Here is a 21468-nt window from a genome sequence, read left to right as displayed (position 1 = left end):
ATAAACCAGTGGTTTTCAACCAGTGTGCTGTGGCACCCTGGAGTGCCTTGGTCTCTGTTCCTCTTTCCTTCCCTCCCGCCTCTGATGCTCTCTTGTGTCTTTGCCTCCCAAAGGCTTGCACAGCTGTCTGTTGCAGCAGTCATGGCTACATGCTCCCTAGGTGAATGAATGGTGCCTCTGGGACTGGTCAGGGGGTGCTCCCCAGTCCCCTGTGGGGCAGTGTGAGGAGGCACCTCTTTTTGGGGTGGGATGAGGGGCAGCTCAGACCAGGAGCAGCAGCTGTGGCTGCCCAGAGAACTCCCAAGGAGAGGGGAGAAGAGAGGAGGCTGAGGGAACACTCCACAAGGGAGGGTGTTCAAAAAAGGGGTGAGGGGCTACCAGCTCTGCAGGCAAGGTGTGACATAATTGGGCTCCTCAGCCCCATAGGGGTGCCGCAGAAAGAATGCAGTTGGTCAAGGGAGCCGTGGACCCATAAAGCTTGAAAACATTTGCCATAAGCGATTATATTTTCCAATGTGATTTATGCCACCATCTGCCAATAATGTCCTCATGCATTCTACTTAAGACAACAGGGCAGCCTCTATACAAAAGAATAAATGGACACAAATGGACATCAGAAATGACAATATCAAGAAACACGTGGGGAAACATTTCCACTTCCCAGAACCCGCTATAATTGACATTAAGATGGATATACTGGAACAAATGAATTTCAAAGGGAGACTGCAACCTGTAGAGAATGTAATTATTACAACTGCTAATAGCAGAATACCCTCAGTGCTCTTCTGCATTTCCTCTCAGTGTTTACAATTCTCTTCCTCAACCATGTAGACCTACAACTCAGGATGTAATGATCTCATGCATCTGTTGAACTGGACTGCTGTCCGCGAAAGCTTAAGCCATCATAATAAATGTGTTGGTCTCTGAAGTGCTACAAGGCTCTGACTTGCTGCTTCTTGCCTTGACGCTCCAGGTGAACACATCCAACAGCAACTGCTGCTCTCCTCTAACAAACAGGGGTGAGAGGAGGAGAATAGCCCACAAAGAAAGGTGAGGGTAGAATGGGCAGCCCCCTGGCAAAGCACAATTGCTTCCTCTGTTCCCTTTGCCATATCTCAGGGGTAGGAAACACTTTTCATCCCAAGGGCCAGATCCCCTTGTAGGGAACCTTTCAGGGGCCAGATATGAATGATGGGCAGGGCCAGAGGCAAAAGTGGGAGGAGCAAGACATTTGACTCTTAATCTTTGTGCAGTAGGCTCCCTTGCAGTCGTGCAAAACCCAGATTGCTACACCTACAAAAACGTCTCTCCATCCAGGCAAGTGAGAGGCCTTCTCAACATTCAAGAATATATTCTAGCCAAGGAGAAACAGTTGCTGTGGAGCAGGACCAGTGAGCAGAACGCGAATGGTTGAAGGGAGACCTACGGGAAGTGTGTCAACTGCATGCGGGAACTGTGAAAAAAAGCATATTTGACTCCAGTCCGCCTTGCACATATTACTAGAGTTGGTTCCCGCATGTATCGAAAGAACTTACTGGCACTTGCACAAGTGCTTAACTTTTGGAAAGAACCGAGAGCTCCGTCGGAGGCCCTGAGGAAGAGGAGCAGCAGCAGCCCAGCTGGGGCAGAAGACGGAGCGAAGCGCCCCAGGGCTCTTTGGCGCACTGCCCGTGGTTGCTAAAAGCGGCTTTGTAACGATATCTTAAAAAATAACGGGGCGGCCAGCGGAACTCCCTGCTACGAGGGCACGGAGGAGAGCGAGCGGCTGCCTAGTTGCCAGGCAGCTTCAGGGACGTTCGCTGGGTACCGCGAAATAGCCCCTCCCTCCTGGGCGGGGTTTTGAGGCTCCGCCCCGTAGTGTCAGACGAGCCTTTTCCCCGCGCGCAGGCACACCCGGACATTCGTAGTTCCGGGTGCGTCCAGCATGGCGAAAGCGGCCAAGTACGCCAAGGTGGGTTTGGCGGCCGGAACGCGGCCTGAGGGGCGGCTAGTGGGCGACGGGGAGGCCTCAGCACCCCGCTCTCTCTTTCTCTCTGTGCTCCGCAGGTGGAGGAGGAGGAGGAGGCGGCGGTGAGTGAATCGGACGCCCTCTCCGCCTTCCTGGGCTGGTGCGCCGACGCGGGCCTGGAGCTGAGCGCTAAGGTACGGCCCGCCAGGGGCTTCCGCGGGCCCGAAGGGGAGAGACTGGCCGAGGGGGAAAGGCCCCTCCATTCCCCTCCCCCAGGGAAAAGCAAGAGGCTTCCTTGCCGAGGCCCCGTGGCCAGGTGTTAAGGGGAGGCCGCTGTTCGTTCATTCAAATTCCCTTTGAATTTCACCTGCCTTTGCGGGTGACTCCTACTCCCAGGCGGCTCACACAACACAGGGGGAGGAGGTGCGGTTCCCAGCAGTAAAGGAGCGGAAGGTAGTGCAGAACCACCCGGAAAATTCAAGCCGAAATGAAACTTGTAGCAGTAAATATGCACCTGGCCTAATAATAAAATGCTTTAAAACAAAAACATGCATCCAAAGGAACCTGGCAGCAGCAAACAACAGGAACCAGCATGAATAAGATAATGAAAATGTGGAGTTTCCAGACCTGTAGTAACTTTAATCTTGTTACTTCACATGCATCAATAAGCACCATTTTACTCGGCATTAATCTAGTCTCGCTCCTTTTCCTGCTTCCATTCTAACAGCTGCTAATGGTGAGTTAATATTGCCACTCTGGGGGAGCTAAAATAATTAGAAAATGGCTGTATCACTCTTTAGTCACTTGGCTTGTGTTGCCGGGAAATTGGAAGGGGGGGAGAGTGACCCCCCCAAACGAGAAAATAACAGCAACATATCTGCAAAGGCATTGCATCTGCAAGGAAAGCTCAGCTCAGGAGCCTCTGACTCCTCACTGGACCCCAGGTCTCCAACAAAGGAAAATAGCAATTCACTGATAAATGTATCTATGTACTGGCTGAGTGGGAAAACTTCAGAAATTCATAAGAAGCCACTTGTATTAATCTTCTCAGTTCCAATGGCATTTAGGACCCAGGGAAGTGAGGTATAAGGGGTGGAGTGAGAGAGCCCACTGTAATCCCCAAGGTGTACAGTCCCAGTCCATCTGCAGGGCCTTCCTAAGGAGTCATGGCTGGTGATAGCCCAGACAAGAAAAAGGGTTTGACTTGACTCGGGGATCAGGGAACTGTAAATGCTTTCCTTTGTACTGTGATGAAGTGTGAAAGACTGTATTTGAGTGACAGGGGCATGCCTGGATCTCAGCTTCTACCTGAGACCACACCTTTTCTGTGACATATCTATGTCTTGATGATGCATCTTGATGTATTATGGGAAACTTCATGGGCTTCATCTTTGTGGTAGTAGGAAGTCTTGTTGCAACAATAAAGATCAGGCTCCAAGGACTCCCGGTTACACTTGTGAGTACAAAAGGGTAATTAATCTATTAAGGGTTGGCTTTTGTGATGCTAACCAGGGACCTGTAACTAAGGGTTGTAGTAAAAAAAGCAACCTTTTGGAGTTTGAGAAAAAACTTTCTTTTCCTGTGTTGTAGGTCAGTGTGAGCAGAGAGGGCACAGTAGCTGATTATGGCATGGTGGCCAGGGAAGACATTGAGGCAGGAGAAGTCCTTTTCACCATCCCAAGAACAGCAGTCCTTTCGCAGTACACAAGCCCCCTTTCTTCCCTACTAGAGAAAGGTACAGGAATGGTTTTTGGGGGATTCTGTAGCTTCATTAAAAGCTTCATGTTCATTGGGCAACCTGTCCAACCAGGTGCCCTCCAGCTGTTTTGAATTACAACTCTCAGCCCCAACCAGCATCAGTGTGCTTTCTATCATATAGAATAGCCTTTGCTAAGCAGGTGTCCTCCAGATGCTATTGGACTATAACTCCCACCAGCCCCACTTGGCATAGTACATATGCACACACACAGTACCCTCTATTAATATATCCATATTCTCTGCATGTGTCTGGTTGTGCTAAAGGAGGCAGAGGACCCCAGATTGCTGACCTATGGTGTACAGTATTGACAGCCAGTCATGGTAATGATAGGAATTATAGTCCAACAGCTGGAGGGCACCAGGTTGATGGAAGGCTGATATAGAGTGTGCTATTGTCCTACAAAGAGAATGTGCATGTTGATACTTGTAAAAGGGGTGGAGGAAACAGAAAGCTCCTCAGTAAGCTTCCAGATTCTTCAGAATGCACCAAAATGTGTCATCCTTGAGTGAGATTGGAGAGTTGTGTTCTCAACTATGGACGTAGGTTTCTGGCTGATTTGGTTTGCTCTTTTAACAGATAATAGTTCTGGCGTTCTTACACTCTATTTTATTTACCTTTAATAGCGCAAGCCTCTCTGGAGAGTCAGTCCGGCTGGGTTCCGCTCCTGCTTTCTTTGCTTCATGAGTCCACAGCCAGTGATTCTCGTTGGGGGCCTTATTTGTCATTGTGGCCTAACTTCAGCGGTCTGGATCACCCCATGTTTTGGTAAGAGGGGAGGCTGTTTGGCTGTGTTCTGCCAGCGCCCAGCTTCCTCCGGTAAATCAGTTGCAGTACATCTTCACCAAACAAATTTGGAGTCCAGAGCAGAGTCAACCACCTCAAGGATGCTTGTGAAGCATGCTTGCAGTAGCTCAGAAAATGAGGCTGGGCTGGGCATGGTCAGGTGCTTGTGCTGGAGCATATCTTCATGACTCCAGTCCTAGGGCTTTTCATTCCCCCTTGTTATGCCAGAAGATGCAGGCGGGCACTGTAGTTTCTTCAATAGGAAAAAATCAAAGACTTTTGACACTGGTGTTACCAGCTTGGTGGTGCTTGAGATGTTTGATTGAGAGGCTAATTTATTTCTGGATGATAATGGTGACAGGTTTGTGTCTACCCACCTCCACCTCTTTGTTCACACTTTCTTAAGAATAGGTTTAAAAACACTTGAGAGTGGGTCATCTAAACAACAGTCACTTGAGAATCAAATATTAAGCTGGTGTTAATAAGTGCTTCTTTTTATGATGGGGTGGGGGGAGTGATGTAGAGAGTAGTATAATGAAAGGGTGTTTTGGTGAGGGAGGTGCATAGAATGCAGAAACCACTCTCTAGTCTCGGATTAGGAAAACTAGAATGGTTTGAGAATACATATTGGATCTTTCAGATACCAAGGTGATAGCTAGATCTCAGATGAGGAAGTAGCCAGCTTGTCAATACTGTTCAGCCCAAGTGAGCAATCTGGGGGACTTTACTTTCTTCAGCACAGCTAATCCACCCAGTCTGGAGAGGAAGAGAAGATGGGGCTATGGATGAAGGAGATAGAGGGTGCTTGGTGTGGGGGTTTGTGTGTGTGTGCATGCATTCATGAGAGAATGGATGGAGTGAAGAGGGAGAAAGAAAGTGGATGTTCCATCCACTTTCTGCTTGGGTGCCACTTCTGCAACTGGTTTGTAGTGCCTTGCTGCTTTCTGGCCAAGAGAGTGTAGCCTGCTGTACAGGAACCATTTTGATTGTTTACTTACTTGGCTTCTTGCTTAAAGAAAGAAACTGCACCTTCTGCTTGCTGTTTTGTACAGGAGTAAAGAAGAGCAGATGAGACTTCTGCAAGGAACAGGGATTCCAGAAGCTGTGGACAAGGACTTGGCCAATATCCAGACAGAGTATTCCACCATCATCCTGCCTTTCCTGAAGGCCCACCCAGATATATTTGACCCTGAGGTGCACACTCTGGAGCTCTACAAGAAGCTGGTGGCCTTTGTCATGGCATACAGGTGAGAGAGAGAGAGGAAAGGTGGGAGCCATGAGTGGTCACTCTCTAAACTGCCGAGGGGCGAGCAGGTTGTGTACTGTTGTCTTCCATCTGGGACACTGTGGTTTGGAGTTTCAAGAGAGGGCACCTGAGAAACAGTCAGGTTGAGAAACTAAATATATGCAGGAAGTGAGTTGATAAGAGGAGTCCCAGATGGGGTTCAGTTTTTGGTGAACTGAGAAGGCAGAAAAGCAAAAGTTGCCTATCAACAAAGAAGAGAAGTGTCACTGCTGTGCCTCTCTTCCTTTCCACATCTCTGGCCTTGGACAGTTGGAACTTTCCTTGCATAAACCACAGCAGGGATGGGGAACCACAGGCCCAGAGGCCAAATGTGCCTACCTGGCCCTCTGCTGGCCCTTGGCACTCTTCCCCAGGCTGTGCCTATCAGTAGCCCTGCTTTACATCTTATTTGAATGTTTTTGCCTGACTGGAATGTGTCTTTGAACTCTGATAATGCTTCTTGCTTGCTTGGATGAAGGACGGGGTTTGAGGTAGCATGTGTAGAAACGAGCCTCCTGTGGGAAGTTAAGCTTTCCATCCTTCGCTCTGCCTTCCTTTGCCTCTGGCCCCTCCTAGGTTGCACCTGTAGAGAATGCGGCCCTCAGACTGGAAATGGTTCTGCATCTCTGCTCTAGTGACTGTCTTTACAGTTGAGCGTGCATGTAAACTGGTATGTTGAGGCAGTAATATACAAATGAACAAATAATGCATGTTAGAGTAGCAGACTTAGGTTTTACTGAAGAAAGATGCTCCACTTTTTAACTGTAATGTCCTGCAGCTCCTAGAGCTTGAATTTAAAGAGCCTCATCTAGGGTGCCCAAGCAGCCTAGAACAGCCTTTCTCGACCTTGGGTCCCCAGATGTGGTTGGACCATAACTCCTATTATCCCTGACTGCTGGTCCTTCTCACTAGGGATGATGGGGTTTTTAGTCCAACCACATTTGGGGACTTAAGGTTGAAAAAGACTGTTCTATGCTGCTTGGGCACCCTAGATGTGGCTCTTTAAAGTAAAGCTCAGATTGAGTTCAGGGGCAGTTCTTGGATTGTGTGTTGCAGTTTCTAAACTAGTAGCCATTTTCAGAGCCATGTACATCTCTCCTTCTCACCAACCTCAGCATGATTTGGCTGTACTTAAAGCTGCCTCGGTCTAGTATCTCCCTGCTTTGTTCCCCACTAGTTTCCAGGAGCCTTTGGATGAAGAAGAGGAAGATGAGGAGGAGCCCAATCCCCCAGTGATGGTGCCCATGGCAGATCTCTTGAATCACGTGGCTGACCACAATGCCAACTTGGAATATTCACCGGTGAGCAGAGCATACAGAGCTTAGATGCAGTTAAGCCTGTGTGTGTGTGTGTGTGTGTGTGTACACGCCAACCTCCCCCAGTCTTTCAGATCTATTCCCTGAGGTGTGAATTTTCAAAGGGCCAGGTGGTTTTTTCCTGGATGTCTGAGTCACAGTTCCCATCATGTGTGTTATGACTTGTTCAGACCAGAGGACTCTTCGTCCTCGATGCAGCTCTGCAGTGGCCAAAGGAACAATTCCTTCTTGCAGCAGTTTCTGCTTCCATAAGGAAAAGCAGGATATGCCATCTGTAGCTGCTTGACCTGCTGGGATTTTTGCCTGGAGAAAGAGAGTCTTCTGTCAACTCTGCCCATCTTCCTTTTGCCTTGAGGAATGTGTGGAGTTTTCTCCCAGTACTGGAAGGCTCAGATGGTTCATTTCTTGCTCAGGGGAGACTCACTGTGATGCAGAATAAGAATTCCTGCCATAAGAAAATGACCAAGGTGTCATTCCATTCTGTGGTAGGAATTATTTGTTGTGATTGTCTTTGGAAGACTGGTGAAGAAGGTTCAGATCTATGTGTGCCCTTTCTGTGTCCTTCGGCATAATGGGGATGCTTAGCCCATAGCTTCAGCTAATTGTAACTTAGCTGCTTCTCCTGTTTGGTTAATCAGTGAAATATGTCACTGTGGAGAGCCAAGGATGAAAGGAAAGGAGAAAGAGTAGGAGTTGTGTAGACAGAATCTCTGCCCCCTTTGGAACTTTGTTCTCTTCTCCTCCCTCCTCCTTACATTGTACCTTGTGGAATTTAAATTGAAGCTGTTTGGAGAGCTGATCTTTGCTGAAATGCAGGAAATTAAACCAAGTACATTTTCTCTAGCTCCCAAGTACCAGTAGGAATTCTTGGGCGGCAGCAACATGACTGACATCAGGTCATGCAATTGCTTTTCCTGGACTTGAGAAAATCCCTTCCTAGATTGCTGAGTGAGAGGGACTGCTTGAGTAAGAAGCTGTTGTTTCTTGTTCCCCTCATCACAGTCCCTGAAATCAAACCTGTAAAAAATCTTAATGAAAAAATTTACAGGTCTGTTGTTGGGCAAAAAGGCACACCCTTGATTCAGATCTCAGGCGCACCCTTGATTTTTGGTGCTTGGATTCTGTTTTCATCACTTTGCAAGCAGCTGTATTTGGGAATGCATGGGTCTCACCTATCTGGTTCAGCCAAAAGGGACTTTGCAGGCACTACTGATCAGCTGGTTGACAGGGCCTACAAAGCCTATTTCAAAGTGCTGCATGAAATAGAGCTTTGAGAAGGACTTCTGAAGACTCCTGTGATGCCATGGGGTTGCCAGGCCCAAAAGGGGTTGGAGAGAGAACAGTTTGGCCCATTGAGCTAAAAAGCTCCCCCATCCCTCATGCAGCCTTTCCACAGTGTCCTTTCTCGGCAGCAGATGGGTGGGAGGCTCTGCTTTCTTCCATCCCTCTCCAGAATTTTCTCCTGTCTCTGAAGAGCATTCACAGCAAATTTGGTGCATTTCAGGGGAATGCTTGGGAGTGTAAGCCAATGCTTCCTAAGAGTGAAAAACAGGGAAGACGCCTGCTACTCTACCTTCTGTCTTCCTCCTCCAACTGCATCCCTTTTGTTATTCCTCATCTGTTGCACACATTGCAGGAGTGGAGAAAACTGCAGGAGATGAGTGGGGCAGAGGAAAACTTTTTCTTGGGAGATTCTCAGGACTGGACAGGATCTGTCAAGTTTTACTTCCCTCTTTTGTCTGCAGGAGGTATTGAAAATGGTTGCAACTCAGTCCATCTGCAAAGGCCAAGAGATCTTCAACACTTATGGGGAGATGGCAAACTGGCAGCTCCTCCACATGTATGGCTTTGCTGAACCGTATTCGGGCAACACAAACGATGCTGCTGACATCCAGATGCTGACACTATGCAAAGCAGCACTGCAAGGCAAGAGGCTGGCCAGGAGACACTTTTTTAAAAAAGAAACATAAATCAGCAGAGTAAGAGGATATCTGAAAATCCATCTGTCTGTCACCTTGTGTTGCTTTTTCCAGCTGTGTTTTTAACAGGCGGAGGCTGCATTTAAATACAGGTGTTTGTATGTGACTTCTGCAGCTGCTGGTGGCATCCAGAACAGAACAGCTTGATTACTTTGCTTCCCAATCTTGCATAACGCCTCCTGGGTCATAATGCCAATTTAAAACAAAATAATCTGAAGGCATGGAACTTTCCTCCATGATGCTCTGGATGGCATTCAAGGTTTTCACCCTCTCCCTCTGTCTCCTCCCCCCCCCCCTTCACAACTCTGTGGGACAAGTTAGGCTGAGTATGTGGTCCAAAGTCTTGTTGGGACTGAGTGAGGACTTGAAGCTGGGCCTCTCTGGCCCCTGCCAGGCACTGTTAGCTGCGGCACTACACTGGATTAGACGAAATTATGCACTTCTGCTTTTGACTGAAGCCAATGCTCCCTCTGCTGCCTGTTGAACCTGCACCTGCTGCTTTTGTCTCCCTCCACCAGCTACAAAGACAGAAGCTCAACGGCAGCTGGTCTTGGAGCAATGGGACTTCCTCTGCCAGATGGAGATGGTGGGTGAGGAAGGGGCTTTTGTGATTGGCTGGGAGAGAGTCTTAACTGAAGAAGAGCTGGCCATGGCATTGAAGGTAAGGGCTCTGGCTGGTTGCTGCGCCATTAGACTCCTGGGAGGCCATTTTACTCCCGTACATGCTTGCTAGGATTACTTAAGTAGTTGACAGAGTTTTACTTTACAGGGGTGGCATGTTGGACTTAATCTGAAGATTCTTTCAGTTTAGATGGAGGGAGGACAACTCCTCTCTGTTGATCAGTGGAGGTGCGACTTGTGAAGGCTTCTTCCAGTAGCAGGAAGGGAGGCTTGAGGTTGCTTGGGGGCTTGCTTATGCCACTTTGGCACCTGGGCATTGCAGCCCCAGAATAGGAGAAGAGTGCTTCAGTCTTAGCTGGCTGGGTAAGGAGCAAATTCCTCTGTCAGTCTATAGATTGCAAGGGAGGGGGCAGCTGTGCTTTGTTTTTTGCTGGAGGCAGCACAAAAACTCACCTGTCACAATGCACTGGTCATTTTGAAGTCTTTCCAGGGCTTGTCTCCACTGGAGGCATTGCCCATTACAGATGTCGCTCTGTGGGCTGTCTGTGTGCTTTGATGTTTTTGTGCAAGCCCCCCTAATCCCTGGGTTCTGGAATGCCTCCTAAGGAAAGGCACAGCCAGCAATGGAGAAGCTATTAGTTGGGCAAATGTGCTTCTTTACTCCAGGGACTGGCTCACTTGCTGGACCAGAGTGAAGATGTGCACATGTACTCTTGGCCTGCTACTGCTGTCTATTTTAATGGACAGGATTTAGAAAATGTAGGAAGCAGCCTTCATTCCACCTCTCACGAGTTCTGCTACATGGCGTGCAAATTCTTCCACTGAGACTCCTTAAGTTGTTGCTTTCTGCTGAAGTCCCAGGCAGCTTCCACCACGTTCTCTCTTTATGCAAGCACCCCTTGTACCCCTGTAATCAGCGGTATATTCTGTAGTGGAATGAATGGGGAAGGTCTGAACTTTTTATGCTGTGTGGCAATGACGTATCTTCTGTGGTGCTGTTATTGTTCCCAGGAAAGGGAGAAATGTGGCTAGAGAGATTCTGCTTCCATCCCTTGGGACTTCTTTCTCTGTGGCTTTTGGGGGCCAACAGCCTCACTGACCTTGAGCTCTAAATGGTCTGCCAAATTTCCTGCAGGTGCTTGTCAAAGGACAGTTTTAGTACTAATATATACAGTGGTGCCTTGGTTCTCAAACTTAATCCATTCCAGGAGTCAGTTCCACTCCCGAAACCGTTCAAAAACAAAGGCACGGCTTCTGATTGGCTGCAGGAGCTTCCTGCACTCAAGTGGAAGCTGTGTCGGACGTTTGGCTTCCGAAAAATGTTTGCAAACCGGAACACTTACTTCTGGGTTTGCGGCGTTTGGGAGCCAAGCTGTTCAAGTACCAAGGTACCACTGTAATTTATTTTGCTTTGAACATAATCACTAACCAAGTTACATACATGGATTAAATGTTGTATGCCTTTATACACATTTATATTTCTTGCTGCCTGTTCCAGTTGTCTCAATGAAAACTTAATATCAAAACGTTTTGAACAACTTGTGTCTGCTGTTCCTCCAAATTCTGCCTATGGAAACTAGCAAGTATTCCCCCGCCCCATTATGTAAACGTCGTATCCATCTAATTTTTATGTTTTGCAAGATGCTCTCACAAATTTACTTCATTATATTATGAATCTCTTCCAGAATGTAACTTAACTTGGGAGAGGGGAAGGTCCATAGTTTTAAATCCTGAGAAGCAACAGCAGGATCCCTTTTGGAGAATGTTTACCGACATCTGTGGGGCTGTTGATGCCTTGAAGTTACTTAAGAGACCAAGAAGGTAGCTCTCAATAATCCCAGTTCTTTGTGGCTGTAGGTGCTGACTATGTCTGCAGATGAGTTCAAGGAGTTTAAGGAGCAAGAGACCCAGGAACCCAAAGCAGGCGAGGATGGTGCTATGTTCCTGATGCTCTCAAATACTACAATACCAAGGCTTGAAGCCTCCTGGAAAAAGCTGCTCTTTGATGCTACACTGCTAACCCTGAAGTCATACAGCTCAGACTTAAAAGCAGAGGAAGAAGTGCTCAGAGACCCTCAAGCTTATTCAAAACTAAGCTGCCGGGAGAAGTTTGCCCTGCAAGTGCGTTATGGCCAGAAGATGATTTTGCACCAGTTGCTGGAGCTAGCAAGCTAGCTGCAGCTGAGGAAGGCAAGTGCTGTTGGCCTGGGAGGCTTAGCTAAAGGTTTCTATAAAGGTAGAGGCATTTATTTTTATATAAAAATGTGTTTCTGTGAGTATCAATTACATCCACAGGTAGCAAAGCTACCAATTTACACAGCACAGAATTGACACAGCTGGGGAATCTGTGTTTCTGTAGATGCGTTTGGACAACTCCAATCATCCCTGACCATTATGGGCCAGGCCATGCCAGCTGAGACTAATGGAAGTTGGAGTCAAAGGACACCTGGAAAGCCAGTTTCCCCACCTCTTAGGACCCCCTGTACATTAAATCAGCTGGTAAGATGGCCAAGTTTACAACACCAGTGAGACCCAGTAAATAGGGCATTTAGTCATATGGGATGTCCCCCTCTCCCGAAGGACTGTGATCAGATCTAGCACTCTAGGTGCAGATGTCTGCGCTGCTGAACAAAGATTAACATGTTTCACTTGCTTACTGTCTAGATGCTCTTCCTCATCCCTGGGAGTTTTCATGCTTCTTTGAAGTTGAAAAAATGTTCCTAAAAACATTTTCATTGTTAAGTCTATTATTATTATATTTACATTTTGAATGCCTTTGTAGCATCTTTTACTTTTTCCAACCTTCTTCCCATCTCACCTCTGGCCAGATGAGTTGCATCGATGTATAGTTTGACTAGACTTGGAGTTTAAACAATAAAATTTATTTGTATTGATAAGTGAGAAACCTGTGTTATTGCCACCTTAATGGACACTTTGAGGAGTTAAGGATGAATGGGGTCAAATGGTGTACTGGACAGTTCTGTTTACAGAGTATTCTCTCCCCCGTAAATCCTCGATGGTGACTGCAGCACCAGGACTATTCGTTTTGAACCCTAGTTCATGCCATCTGAAGGTAGAAGGGCCACCTCCTAGTGTACATCCTGCTCTGGCCCTTTGGTTGCTCACCTGGAGGTACCATCTCTAGGCCTGAACATGTGCACTAAGTGAAAGCTCCTAGGTTGTTTTTTTAAACTCCCCTTATTGGAAGCCCACTTAACTGCCCAGGGAATCAGCAAGAATAGGATTCTTGCTTACATTTTACTGATGCCTCAATTTTATCCTCTTAAGATAGCAGTTAAACATTGTTAATTAAAGTAGCAATATATTAGATTGATGTACTGCACCTTGATAGTCTAAAAAGGAATTAGATTTATGTTGAAAATATAAGCAGTGAAGAACATTAACAACATTCGTCATAGATGATGAGAAAACATGGACATGTGCTGCTTTTCATGACTTTAATGTTTAACTACAGAATGCATACATACAAGAAGTGGGAGAACTAAAGCCCAAGAGAACTAGAAAGGCTACAAAATACAACACGTGGACCAATACATTTACAAAACATTCAAAATCCTTACAAAATGGGCTGTATTGGTCCTTTTTGTTCTTTTTACAAACTCAAACTTTGTGGCCACAGGGGAGCAGTTAACAGATTCACATCCTCCCCATCCCAAAATTTACAAGTGTCAAGAAAGAAAATCTACAGGCCTGGTCTCTTGTTTCCTTTGCTAAACCCACTAGCCCTCTCCCAAAGGGCCCAAAGTATATCTTTGCCAATCAAAACAAAGGAAGTCCTCTGCGCCAACGTTCGTGCCTCTTGCTGGCAGCATTTGATACTGGGAAAAGCAATATACTGGACCCTAATCCTAACTTTCCCCCACCCAGTCCCCCATATACTGTAGGATCCTGTGCTCCAATGCATCCATTTCCCCCCTCTTTGACAACTTTGTGATTTACAGGTCTCCCACCCACAAGAAAAATAAGTTACATAATATTTAAACTGGCTTTTCCATATTCTTTGGGAGTCTGGGAATGTCAGGAGAGCAGATCTGCCCCAGACAAAACACTTGGCATCAGCAGCCACCACTTCTATTACAGGCTGGTCAGGCACACAGTATGTGCCTCTCTTGAAACACAATTCGCACAAACCCAAAGTTCAGACAAATATTTCTGTTCTGTGTATTTACAATAGTTTGAAATTATATTCACAGCATCTTCTGAATTTTGGCCAAGAGTCAAAACTTTTGTTTTTAAAACTTTGGAACATGCCCACAGAGGAGGAGATTTCTCACACAAAGATCTGTGATGTAAGCCCAACATGGGGGAGGGAGAGGCAGCCTCCAAGGTCTGGCTAGACCCACACACATTATTCTGTCAGCTTGATGGGATGGAGATCTCCAGGCTGGCACAATTTCCAGGGTGGTTGCTTTCTCTAACTAGCTCCAGTTCCTTCCATTACTTGTTGTGCCTGTTTTTGCCCCATACAACATTGCGCAACAGACTGGAACAACCTACAACAAGGAGAATAAACTTTATTTCAAGACACAACTTCCTCTCCTCTGCAAGTACCAGAGTTCCTAGGACTGAGTCCCCCAAATACACTGAACAACTAACTGTTTAAAATTACTCACTTTTCAATTTCTGGAGCACAATGGACAAACTCGTGATTCCAGAACTTAAATGCTGGGTTTTTAATCAGCTCGATGAAGGTAATAAGGAGACCCCATGGGTGAGGCCTATTTACAATCAGTCGTTCTAGCAGAACTCTGTAAAAGAGAAACAGATTAAGGCATGGGGAAAGTCACACTGCGTGCCAGTATGAAAGACATGATGCAGGAATATCAAGGTCCCGCTGAGAATAGGTACCCTCATGGGATTGCGTCTGGCAACATTAATTAGCACTATGCTGCTTTCAGAATGTGGAAGACTTTGCTTCTCAATATAATGTGAGAGTGGGAAACCTGATTCTAGGCTTCACCACTGCAGACTCTAGCTGCAGATTTGTGGGGATGAATGCTCCTTCATCCAGAAAAGGATCCTTGTATGGAATCTGCAACCACCTCAACAGCTGCCTTTCAAACCATGTGAACCCTCTAATCAACACTGGAAGTCCTACTCTATATGTGGATAAGAGGGGCAAAGCTTAGAGTGTTTGTTACATTGCCAGCAGTGACTTGCTACTGCTGCAATGGGGACAGGACACTTTCTTCCTGGTTGCTGGGCAGGACAGCTTCAGATAGCAGTGGACCAACTAAGTGTTAGCTCCTGAAGCTTCTCCCCAGTTCCTCATTGGCTCTTTTGTGAGAACTAGGCAATGTAGGGATTGTTTTAGACTCCTCAGATCTCTTACCTGGTGATTTGTTCTTGAATGGCTTCAGTGTTGGCCTCTGCAAATAGGTAAAGCATGGTGCAGCTGAAATAGTGAGTATGACTGTTTGGGTACCGTAACTGATTGGCAATTGCATTTAGGAAGAGGTACCGACCTGGAACACAAAAAAGGTAAATAGTTAGATTCTCTTAAACACAAAGGAAATCAACAGTCCTTGCCTGGCTAATTTGTTAGTTCCAAGAGTTATGTCCGAAAGCCGGGAAGGTTCATTAAATGGGTGCTGCCACCAGTTGACATGAATTTCCCAGGCTCACTTCTCAAAGTTTCCTAGTTTGTAATTCATTTTCATAAACCTGTTGGCTTACACAAGGGGCAGGGGCAACATTTTGCAGCCTGGAGGCCACATGCCAGGGGTGGGATCAGAAGCAAAAGCAACTGATTTGACATTAAGCTGCATTCTAGCTATGTAAAAGTAACCGGTTTCTACAGATACATACAACTAACTTCTGTTCTCCATACAGCCAAGCGAGAGGCATCATCACAGTTCACAGACACATTCCAAGCTGGCAAACTCAACCAAGGAGAGTGTGGGTCATGGCCTGGGCTGGGGGTGGGGAATGATGAGGTCTGGAGGACCACATTTGGCCCTTGGGCTAGAAGTTCCCCACCACTTAGATGGAACTAAATAAACCCTTTCTATATATTAGTTGTGGAATATTTTAAACATAATTTCTAAAATCTAACAATATTTTAGGGTACAATCTGGCCAAATTAAAGCAAAGTATTATCCATGTAAATAGTGAGATGCAGGATTGATTCTGTCATAGAACGCCAATACCTGCAATTATCAGCTAGCCTCTGAAGTCCAGTATCAATTGTAAGGCTAGCACATTATCAATTATACAGTATTTATGTCTGACCTCACCAGGTTGATTTCCCAGGCTCTTTTCCCCCCACAGCCAAAGACCTAGAGATAAACTTCTTGCATCTGATTTAACATTAGGCTAGCTGATTTGAAGTACTATCAAGCTTCCTTTTTTACCTTCTGTGTCCAGGTCAACAGCAAGATTCTGGAAGATATCCATGTGAGCCGAGTGGGTGATGGTGCTCATGGAAGGAGTGCTGCCTTTGTTGTGAATATGTGCAATAGCTTGAGTACCTACATACAGCACCAGGGCATTTATCAGCTGGATATTGTAGCGATTGCCAGGCTCATTTGATACCTAGTGGGGTGAACATAAAAGAGGCAAAATCACTGCCTTGGACCTCCGAGACAAAGAGCCGTGAAGAAAATATATTATGTGATTACGAATGTTTAAACTGCAGAGTATAACTCACTAAAAGGTCTGCCAAAGCCATTAGCTTTAACAGCAGGCAGGCTTCTCTTATCTCCTCTATCACTGCTGCGGCACAATCCATCCCCAACTAGGTACTAGTTTTTAAAAGATACACGCATTACAATATAGTAAAAAATTGCGAAACAGAGACCCACAGCTCCATCAGGGCCAGGTAAAACTGATTTTTTCCTAATTTATGTCTCTTTAATGTATGACACATTCTGCAGTGGGATCGGGGCTGAACTGGGATCTTTCCTCTCTTTGATGACTAAACTATGCATCTGGCAAGCACCAAATCTATGATTTTTACTGTGGGTCCACCACTGTAAGCCTCAATCTGATAGTTATTTTTAAGGGACTCCATGTAAAACTCTGCAAATTCAAGAAGATCCGTTTTAAGCCTATTGGATCTGATTTTTACCCAAATATCCCCCCACAAAAAAGTAAAGAAAATCTCTGTTTGGGGAGGAGTAAAAGAAAGACACACTGAAAATTCCAGAACTGCCCACAGCCCCAAATAAGGTTGATGAGCCCTGCTTTAGACAGAGGACCTAAAAGCCTGTTTTGGAGCAAAAGACACAGCAGACACAGGACTGCATGCTAACCTCCACTCCCAGACCTCTTCCTCAATCTGATTTTTGAGTAAGCCCCTCACCTGCAAGTTGCTACGCAAGTCGGACAGGAACGTGACTGGAGAACGGGTTTTGAGGTAGGAATCCAAATCCTTCTTGAACTGAGGTGGCATCACTCCAGTGAAATTGGTGAGTATCCGTGGAGCAATATTAATCTCACTCAACATGTCCACCTGTCGAGCACACAGAAGCATCCTAACGTTATTTTCTACCATTCAGCTGTTACCCATCTGAAGTCCACAGGGAAGGCTGAGTATCACTCTTGTATCACCACCACCACCACCACCACCACCACCACGATGATCTTAAATGTGATAGCTGCTTTATCTTGCCCAATGCAAACCAAAGCGACTTACAACCAACCAACCAACCAACCAAAAAAACCACCCCACACCAATATATTAAATATATTAAAACCAGTGGGGAGGACAGACATTGAAAACATCCTGCCCAATTCTAAAAGTCCACTGATAGTTAAGGGTCAAAAGGCTGGTTACAGAGGAAAGGTTTTGCTTGGTGTTTAAATATATGTTATGATGGTGCCAGGCGAGCTTCCCTGTGGAGAGCATCCCACAAGCAGAAAGGCACCGCAGAAAAGGCCCCTTCTCCTGTTAACACCCTCTGGATCTCTCGTGGTGGTGGCACTCAAAGGAGGGCCTCAGGTATAGATGTAGCATAAGCAAACTGATATGCTGGAACAGATGCCAGAGTTCAAGTGCATCGTTACTATTAAGCAATGACTGCCGTGTATGTTCCAGGAGAGAATGCTCTTTTCAAGACCAGGAGTTCACAATGACATTCATCACCTGGGGTGGTTCAGTGTTATAAACAGCTTCCCTAAGGCTGTGGGTAGCTAATGGGGTGCCCTTCAGATGTTGATGGACTACAACTCCTGTCATCTTTAAGCACTAGCCTTCTAGTTGGGGCCAACAGGAGTTGGAGTCCAACATCAGGAGGGCATTATTTTGGCTACCCTGTTTCATCAAAGCAGGTCAAGCTGACCCACTAGGGTCTTACTGACATAGTTGTTTATGCAAAAGCATCAACACCATTGCACAATCTCAGGTGCTTCAACAGATGAGGTCTCATACAAATCAGGCCTTGTACATTACCTTAAGGTTGGGAGTGAAGGGATCTGGAAGCCTCATATTACGTGGGAAGGCACTCAATATCAGATTCCTTAGCTGAATACAGTTTGGAGGAATCACATCGCAGAAACCATAGTGGTAGTCACAGAGAAATTCTGGGAAGTCATGTAACAGGACCAACAACACACGCAGAGTACCCTACAAAAAAACGGGGGGAAAGAGAACTAAGTATCTACCGTATTTTTCGCACCATAGGACGCACTTTTTCCCTCCTAAAAAGCAAGTGAAAATGTGTGTGCGTCCTATGGAGCGAATGCAGGCTTTCACTGAAGCCTGGAAAGTGAGAGGGGTCGGTGCGCACCGACCCTTCTCGCTCTCAAGGCTTCAGAAAGCTATCCGCTAGCCGTGGGAGACCCAGCTCTCCCACGGCTAGCGGGGCGCTGCATTAATCCCGAAGCTTGGGGCGTGCGGAGCTCAGCGCGCCCCAAGCTTCTGGGTGCCGGCAAGGATCTCCGCTAGCCGTCTAGACCTTGCCGGCACCCAGAAGCTTGGGGCGCGCTGAGCGCCGCAGCCCCAAGCTTCGGGATTAGCGCTCCGCTAGCGTGTCTAGGCTGCGGATAGCAGCCTGCTTCCCGGAGCGTCGGGCGCCCTGAAAGCAGAGCGCCCGGCGCTTCAGGAACACATCCGCAGCCTAGGCAGCCCTGCGGGAGGTCCCGCAGGGATGTCTAGGCTGCGGATAGCAGCCTGCTTCCCGGAGCGTCGGGCGCCCTGAAAGCAGAGCGCCCGGCGCTTCGGGAACACATCCGCAGGGTGGGGAGCCCTGCAGGAGTTCCCCGCAAGGCTCCCCACGCTGCGGATAGCAGCCTGCCGCCCGGCGGGCGGGGCGCCCTGAATCAGAGCGCCCCTCGCGCCGGGCAGACATCCGCAGGGTGGGGAGCCCTGCAGGAGTTCCCCGCAAGGCTCCCCAAGCTGCGGATAGCAGCCTGCCGCCCGGCGGGCGGGGCGCCCTGAATCAGAGCGCCCCTCGCGCCGGGCAGACATCCGCAGGGTGGGGAGCCCTGCAGGAGTTCCCCGCAAGGCTCCCCAAGCTGCGGATAGCAGCCTGTCGCCCGGCGGGCGGGGCGCCCTGAATCAGAGCGCCCCTCGCGCCAGGCAGACATCCGCAGAGTGTGGAGCCCTGCAGGAGTTCCCCGCAAGGCTCCCCAAGCTGCGGATAGCAGCCTGCCGCCCGGCGGGCGGGGCGCCCTGAATCAGAGTGCCCCTCGCGCCGGGCAGACATCCGCAGGGTGGGGAGCCCTGCAGGAGTTCCCCGCAAGGCTCCCCAAGCTGCGGATAGCAGCCTGCCGCCCGGCGGGCGGGGCGCCCTGAATCAGAGCGCCCCGCGCGCCAGGTAGACATCAGCCAGCCCCACAAGCTCGGGGGACAGCAGGGAGGCGCAGCGCCACTATCCCGCTGTTCCTCGACCTGGTTCGGTTTCCCTGACCTGCTTTTGGGGGGGAAATAAAGGGAAAATTTTTTTCCTTTATTTCCCCCCCAAAAAACTAGGTGCGCCCTATGGTCCGGTGCGTCCAATCGTGCGAAAAATACGGTATGCTAAATCTATGCAAAACATCTCACCCAACACTATTATCAGAGCTTTCCAAATATTTCATGTTGGTGACACACTTTTTTACACACGCAGGTCAATTTCCTCATCCACACCCCATGGAAAAGGGCTGTATGATTTGAACTTTACTGTGAAGCTACAATTGTGCTGGGAAAATAATCCAGACCATCACTGAATTGTAACAAAGTCTCTTCAGCTCTATTCTAAATTCTACTTACCTTGTACAGAATTTGCATAGGTTTGGCAAGTTCCACATTCCTCAGGAAAGGAGCCAAATATTTAAACAGATCTATCAACAGCTGAGCATACATAGGCCACCCCTGGAAAGAGAATTTACATGATAAGAGTTATGTGATATTTGCTAATATATTTACTATAATGTCTGAACTGGATCCCACTTAACATTGTTGGTAGAACTAACAACTTGCATATTACAAAGCAGTATAGTACATTATTCTTTAATCTGCCAGGGCTACCTGAAATATGAAATCCATAGTGAAACCAGCCAATTATGTACAATAAGGGGCACTGTAGAGGTTGAATTCTGGACTTAAGGGAAATGGAAGAATGAGTGAGATTTACTTGAAAGACTTGGTCACATCTGCCCCAATACAGTGCAGCTGTGGACTCTCAGAAGTTTGATACAACCTACAAGGCTGCAAATGGTTCCTTGCAAGTTATATCAAACTTCTGTTTAACATCTATGGCTGCTGGAGTAAACTGATTTAAATATTCATTTTAAATAGAAAATAATTTTAACCTCTCTTTCTATTACACTGCACAATCCTCCTCCCTTGCCTCTGCCTAGAAACAAAATAGGGAACTTGTCCATTGCAGCTCATGTACCTCTGCACCATTGTCTTTGTTTGCTCAGAGACAACTAAAGGGCCAAGCATTTTCAGAAGCAAGGGCTGATAATACTGGATCACATCCTACTGAGACAAGCACTGAATCCCAGTACATGCCATGATATGTCGAGCCTCATTCACCACCACCACTGCAACCACACTATCAAGCTCATAACAATTGTAGCATATAACCATATTTCTCCTACTTCCTTCTCCCACGCAGCTGGGAGGCTGGCAGGGTATAGTTTTCACTTTTACAAAACTTAAGAGTTATGTGTGAAATAGGAATCTAGGTTTAAAACACTGCTAAGTTTCAAAACAAATCAACTTCAAGCCACAGGTTATAAAGTTGGCCTGTTTAATTAACCACGGTTTGCTTTAAAGCACACTCCTGAATCTAGTGTTCCATGCAAAGGCAGCCAGTGTATTTGACTGAAGGATGATTCAGTTTTAAGGGTTAAAAGTGAAGGTTTAACATTCTTGTATTCAGACTGAATTTTACCAGGCTGGGTTTTTTAAGGGATGAGGATTAAAATCCCATTTTTAATCCGTCCTGCTGTTTCTGGACCTCTTCAGGTAACCAACTCTTAGCAGCTACGTTGTGGGAATATGGTAAAGACCTTAAAAGCAGATATCATAAATTTAAATGGCATAAAGTCATTCTAGTTAAACAAAACCTGCAAACCAAGATGCATCCTTATTCCCTTTGGAAGCTTCGTAAGTTACAGAAGATAAACTGCAGCCACACCTTCTGCTGTGGTGTATGTGCCAGCATTCTTGCAATAAATATCCGATGGGAGATCAATTCTAGCCAAGCATAAACAAAACCTGGAGCTTTTGTAGGTCTCAGGATGTGAAATGTGTTACTGAAATAAAAACATACAACACTGTGTCAGATTTGTTTAAAGCACTGCCAAGAATCTGGATTGAACTG

General features: G+C 46.9%; 2 protein-coding genes across 24 annotated transcripts in view; one reads left to right on the top strand and one right to left on the bottom strand.

The window, feature by feature from the left end:
- Positions 1-1868: 1868 nt before the first annotated feature.
- On the top strand, positions 1869-12596 carry SETD6 (SET domain containing 6, protein lysine methyltransferase). Its single transcript, XM_083624950.1, has 9 exons — positions 1869-1951; positions 2047-2142; positions 3539-3683; positions 4331-4472; positions 5543-5737; positions 6953-7076; positions 8837-9017; positions 9589-9731; positions 11549-12596. Exons 1-9 carry the CDS (start codon positions 1925-1927, stop codon positions 11864-11866), a joined length of 1371 nt encoding a protein of 456 aa, XP_083481076.1. The 5' UTR covers positions 1869-1924; the 3' UTR covers positions 11867-12596.
- A 539-nt stretch (positions 12597-13135) lies between these two features.
- The window catches only part of CNOT1 (CCR4-NOT transcription complex subunit 1), a 59963-nt gene continuing 51630 nt past the window's right edge, over positions 13136-21468 (bottom strand). For 22 of the 23 annotated variants that reach the window (XM_083624838.1, XM_083624819.1, XM_083624836.1 and 19 more), the window contains 8 exons: positions 21283-21400; positions 19905-20006; positions 18105-18278; positions 17016-17165; positions 16066-16246; positions 15045-15177; positions 14326-14460; positions 13136-14205 (listed from right to left, as the gene is read on the bottom strand). In XM_083624838.1, the coding sequence (XP_083480964.1) occupies positions 14127-14205; positions 14326-14460; positions 15045-15177; positions 16066-16246; positions 17016-17165; positions 18105-18278; positions 19905-20006; positions 21283-21400 (1072 nt within the window). In that variant the 3' untranslated portion in view covers positions 13136-14126. Of the gene's footprint in view, positions 14206-14325; positions 14461-15044; positions 15178-16065; positions 16247-17015; positions 17166-18104; positions 18313-19667; positions 20007-21282; positions 21401-21468 lie in introns of those variants that run through there. The other variant, XR_014551011.1, reaches the window with a different exon arrangement.

The sequence above is a fragment of the Podarcis filfolensis genome, assembly GCF_964270895.1.
Source record: "Podarcis filfolensis genome assembly, chromosome: 8".
Lineage (NCBI taxonomy): Eukaryota > Metazoa > Chordata > Lepidosauria > Squamata > Lacertidae > Podarcis > Podarcis filfolensis.
The sequence above is the reverse complement of the archived record's forward strand: the minus strand, read 5'-3'. Positions and strand labels throughout refer to the sequence as shown.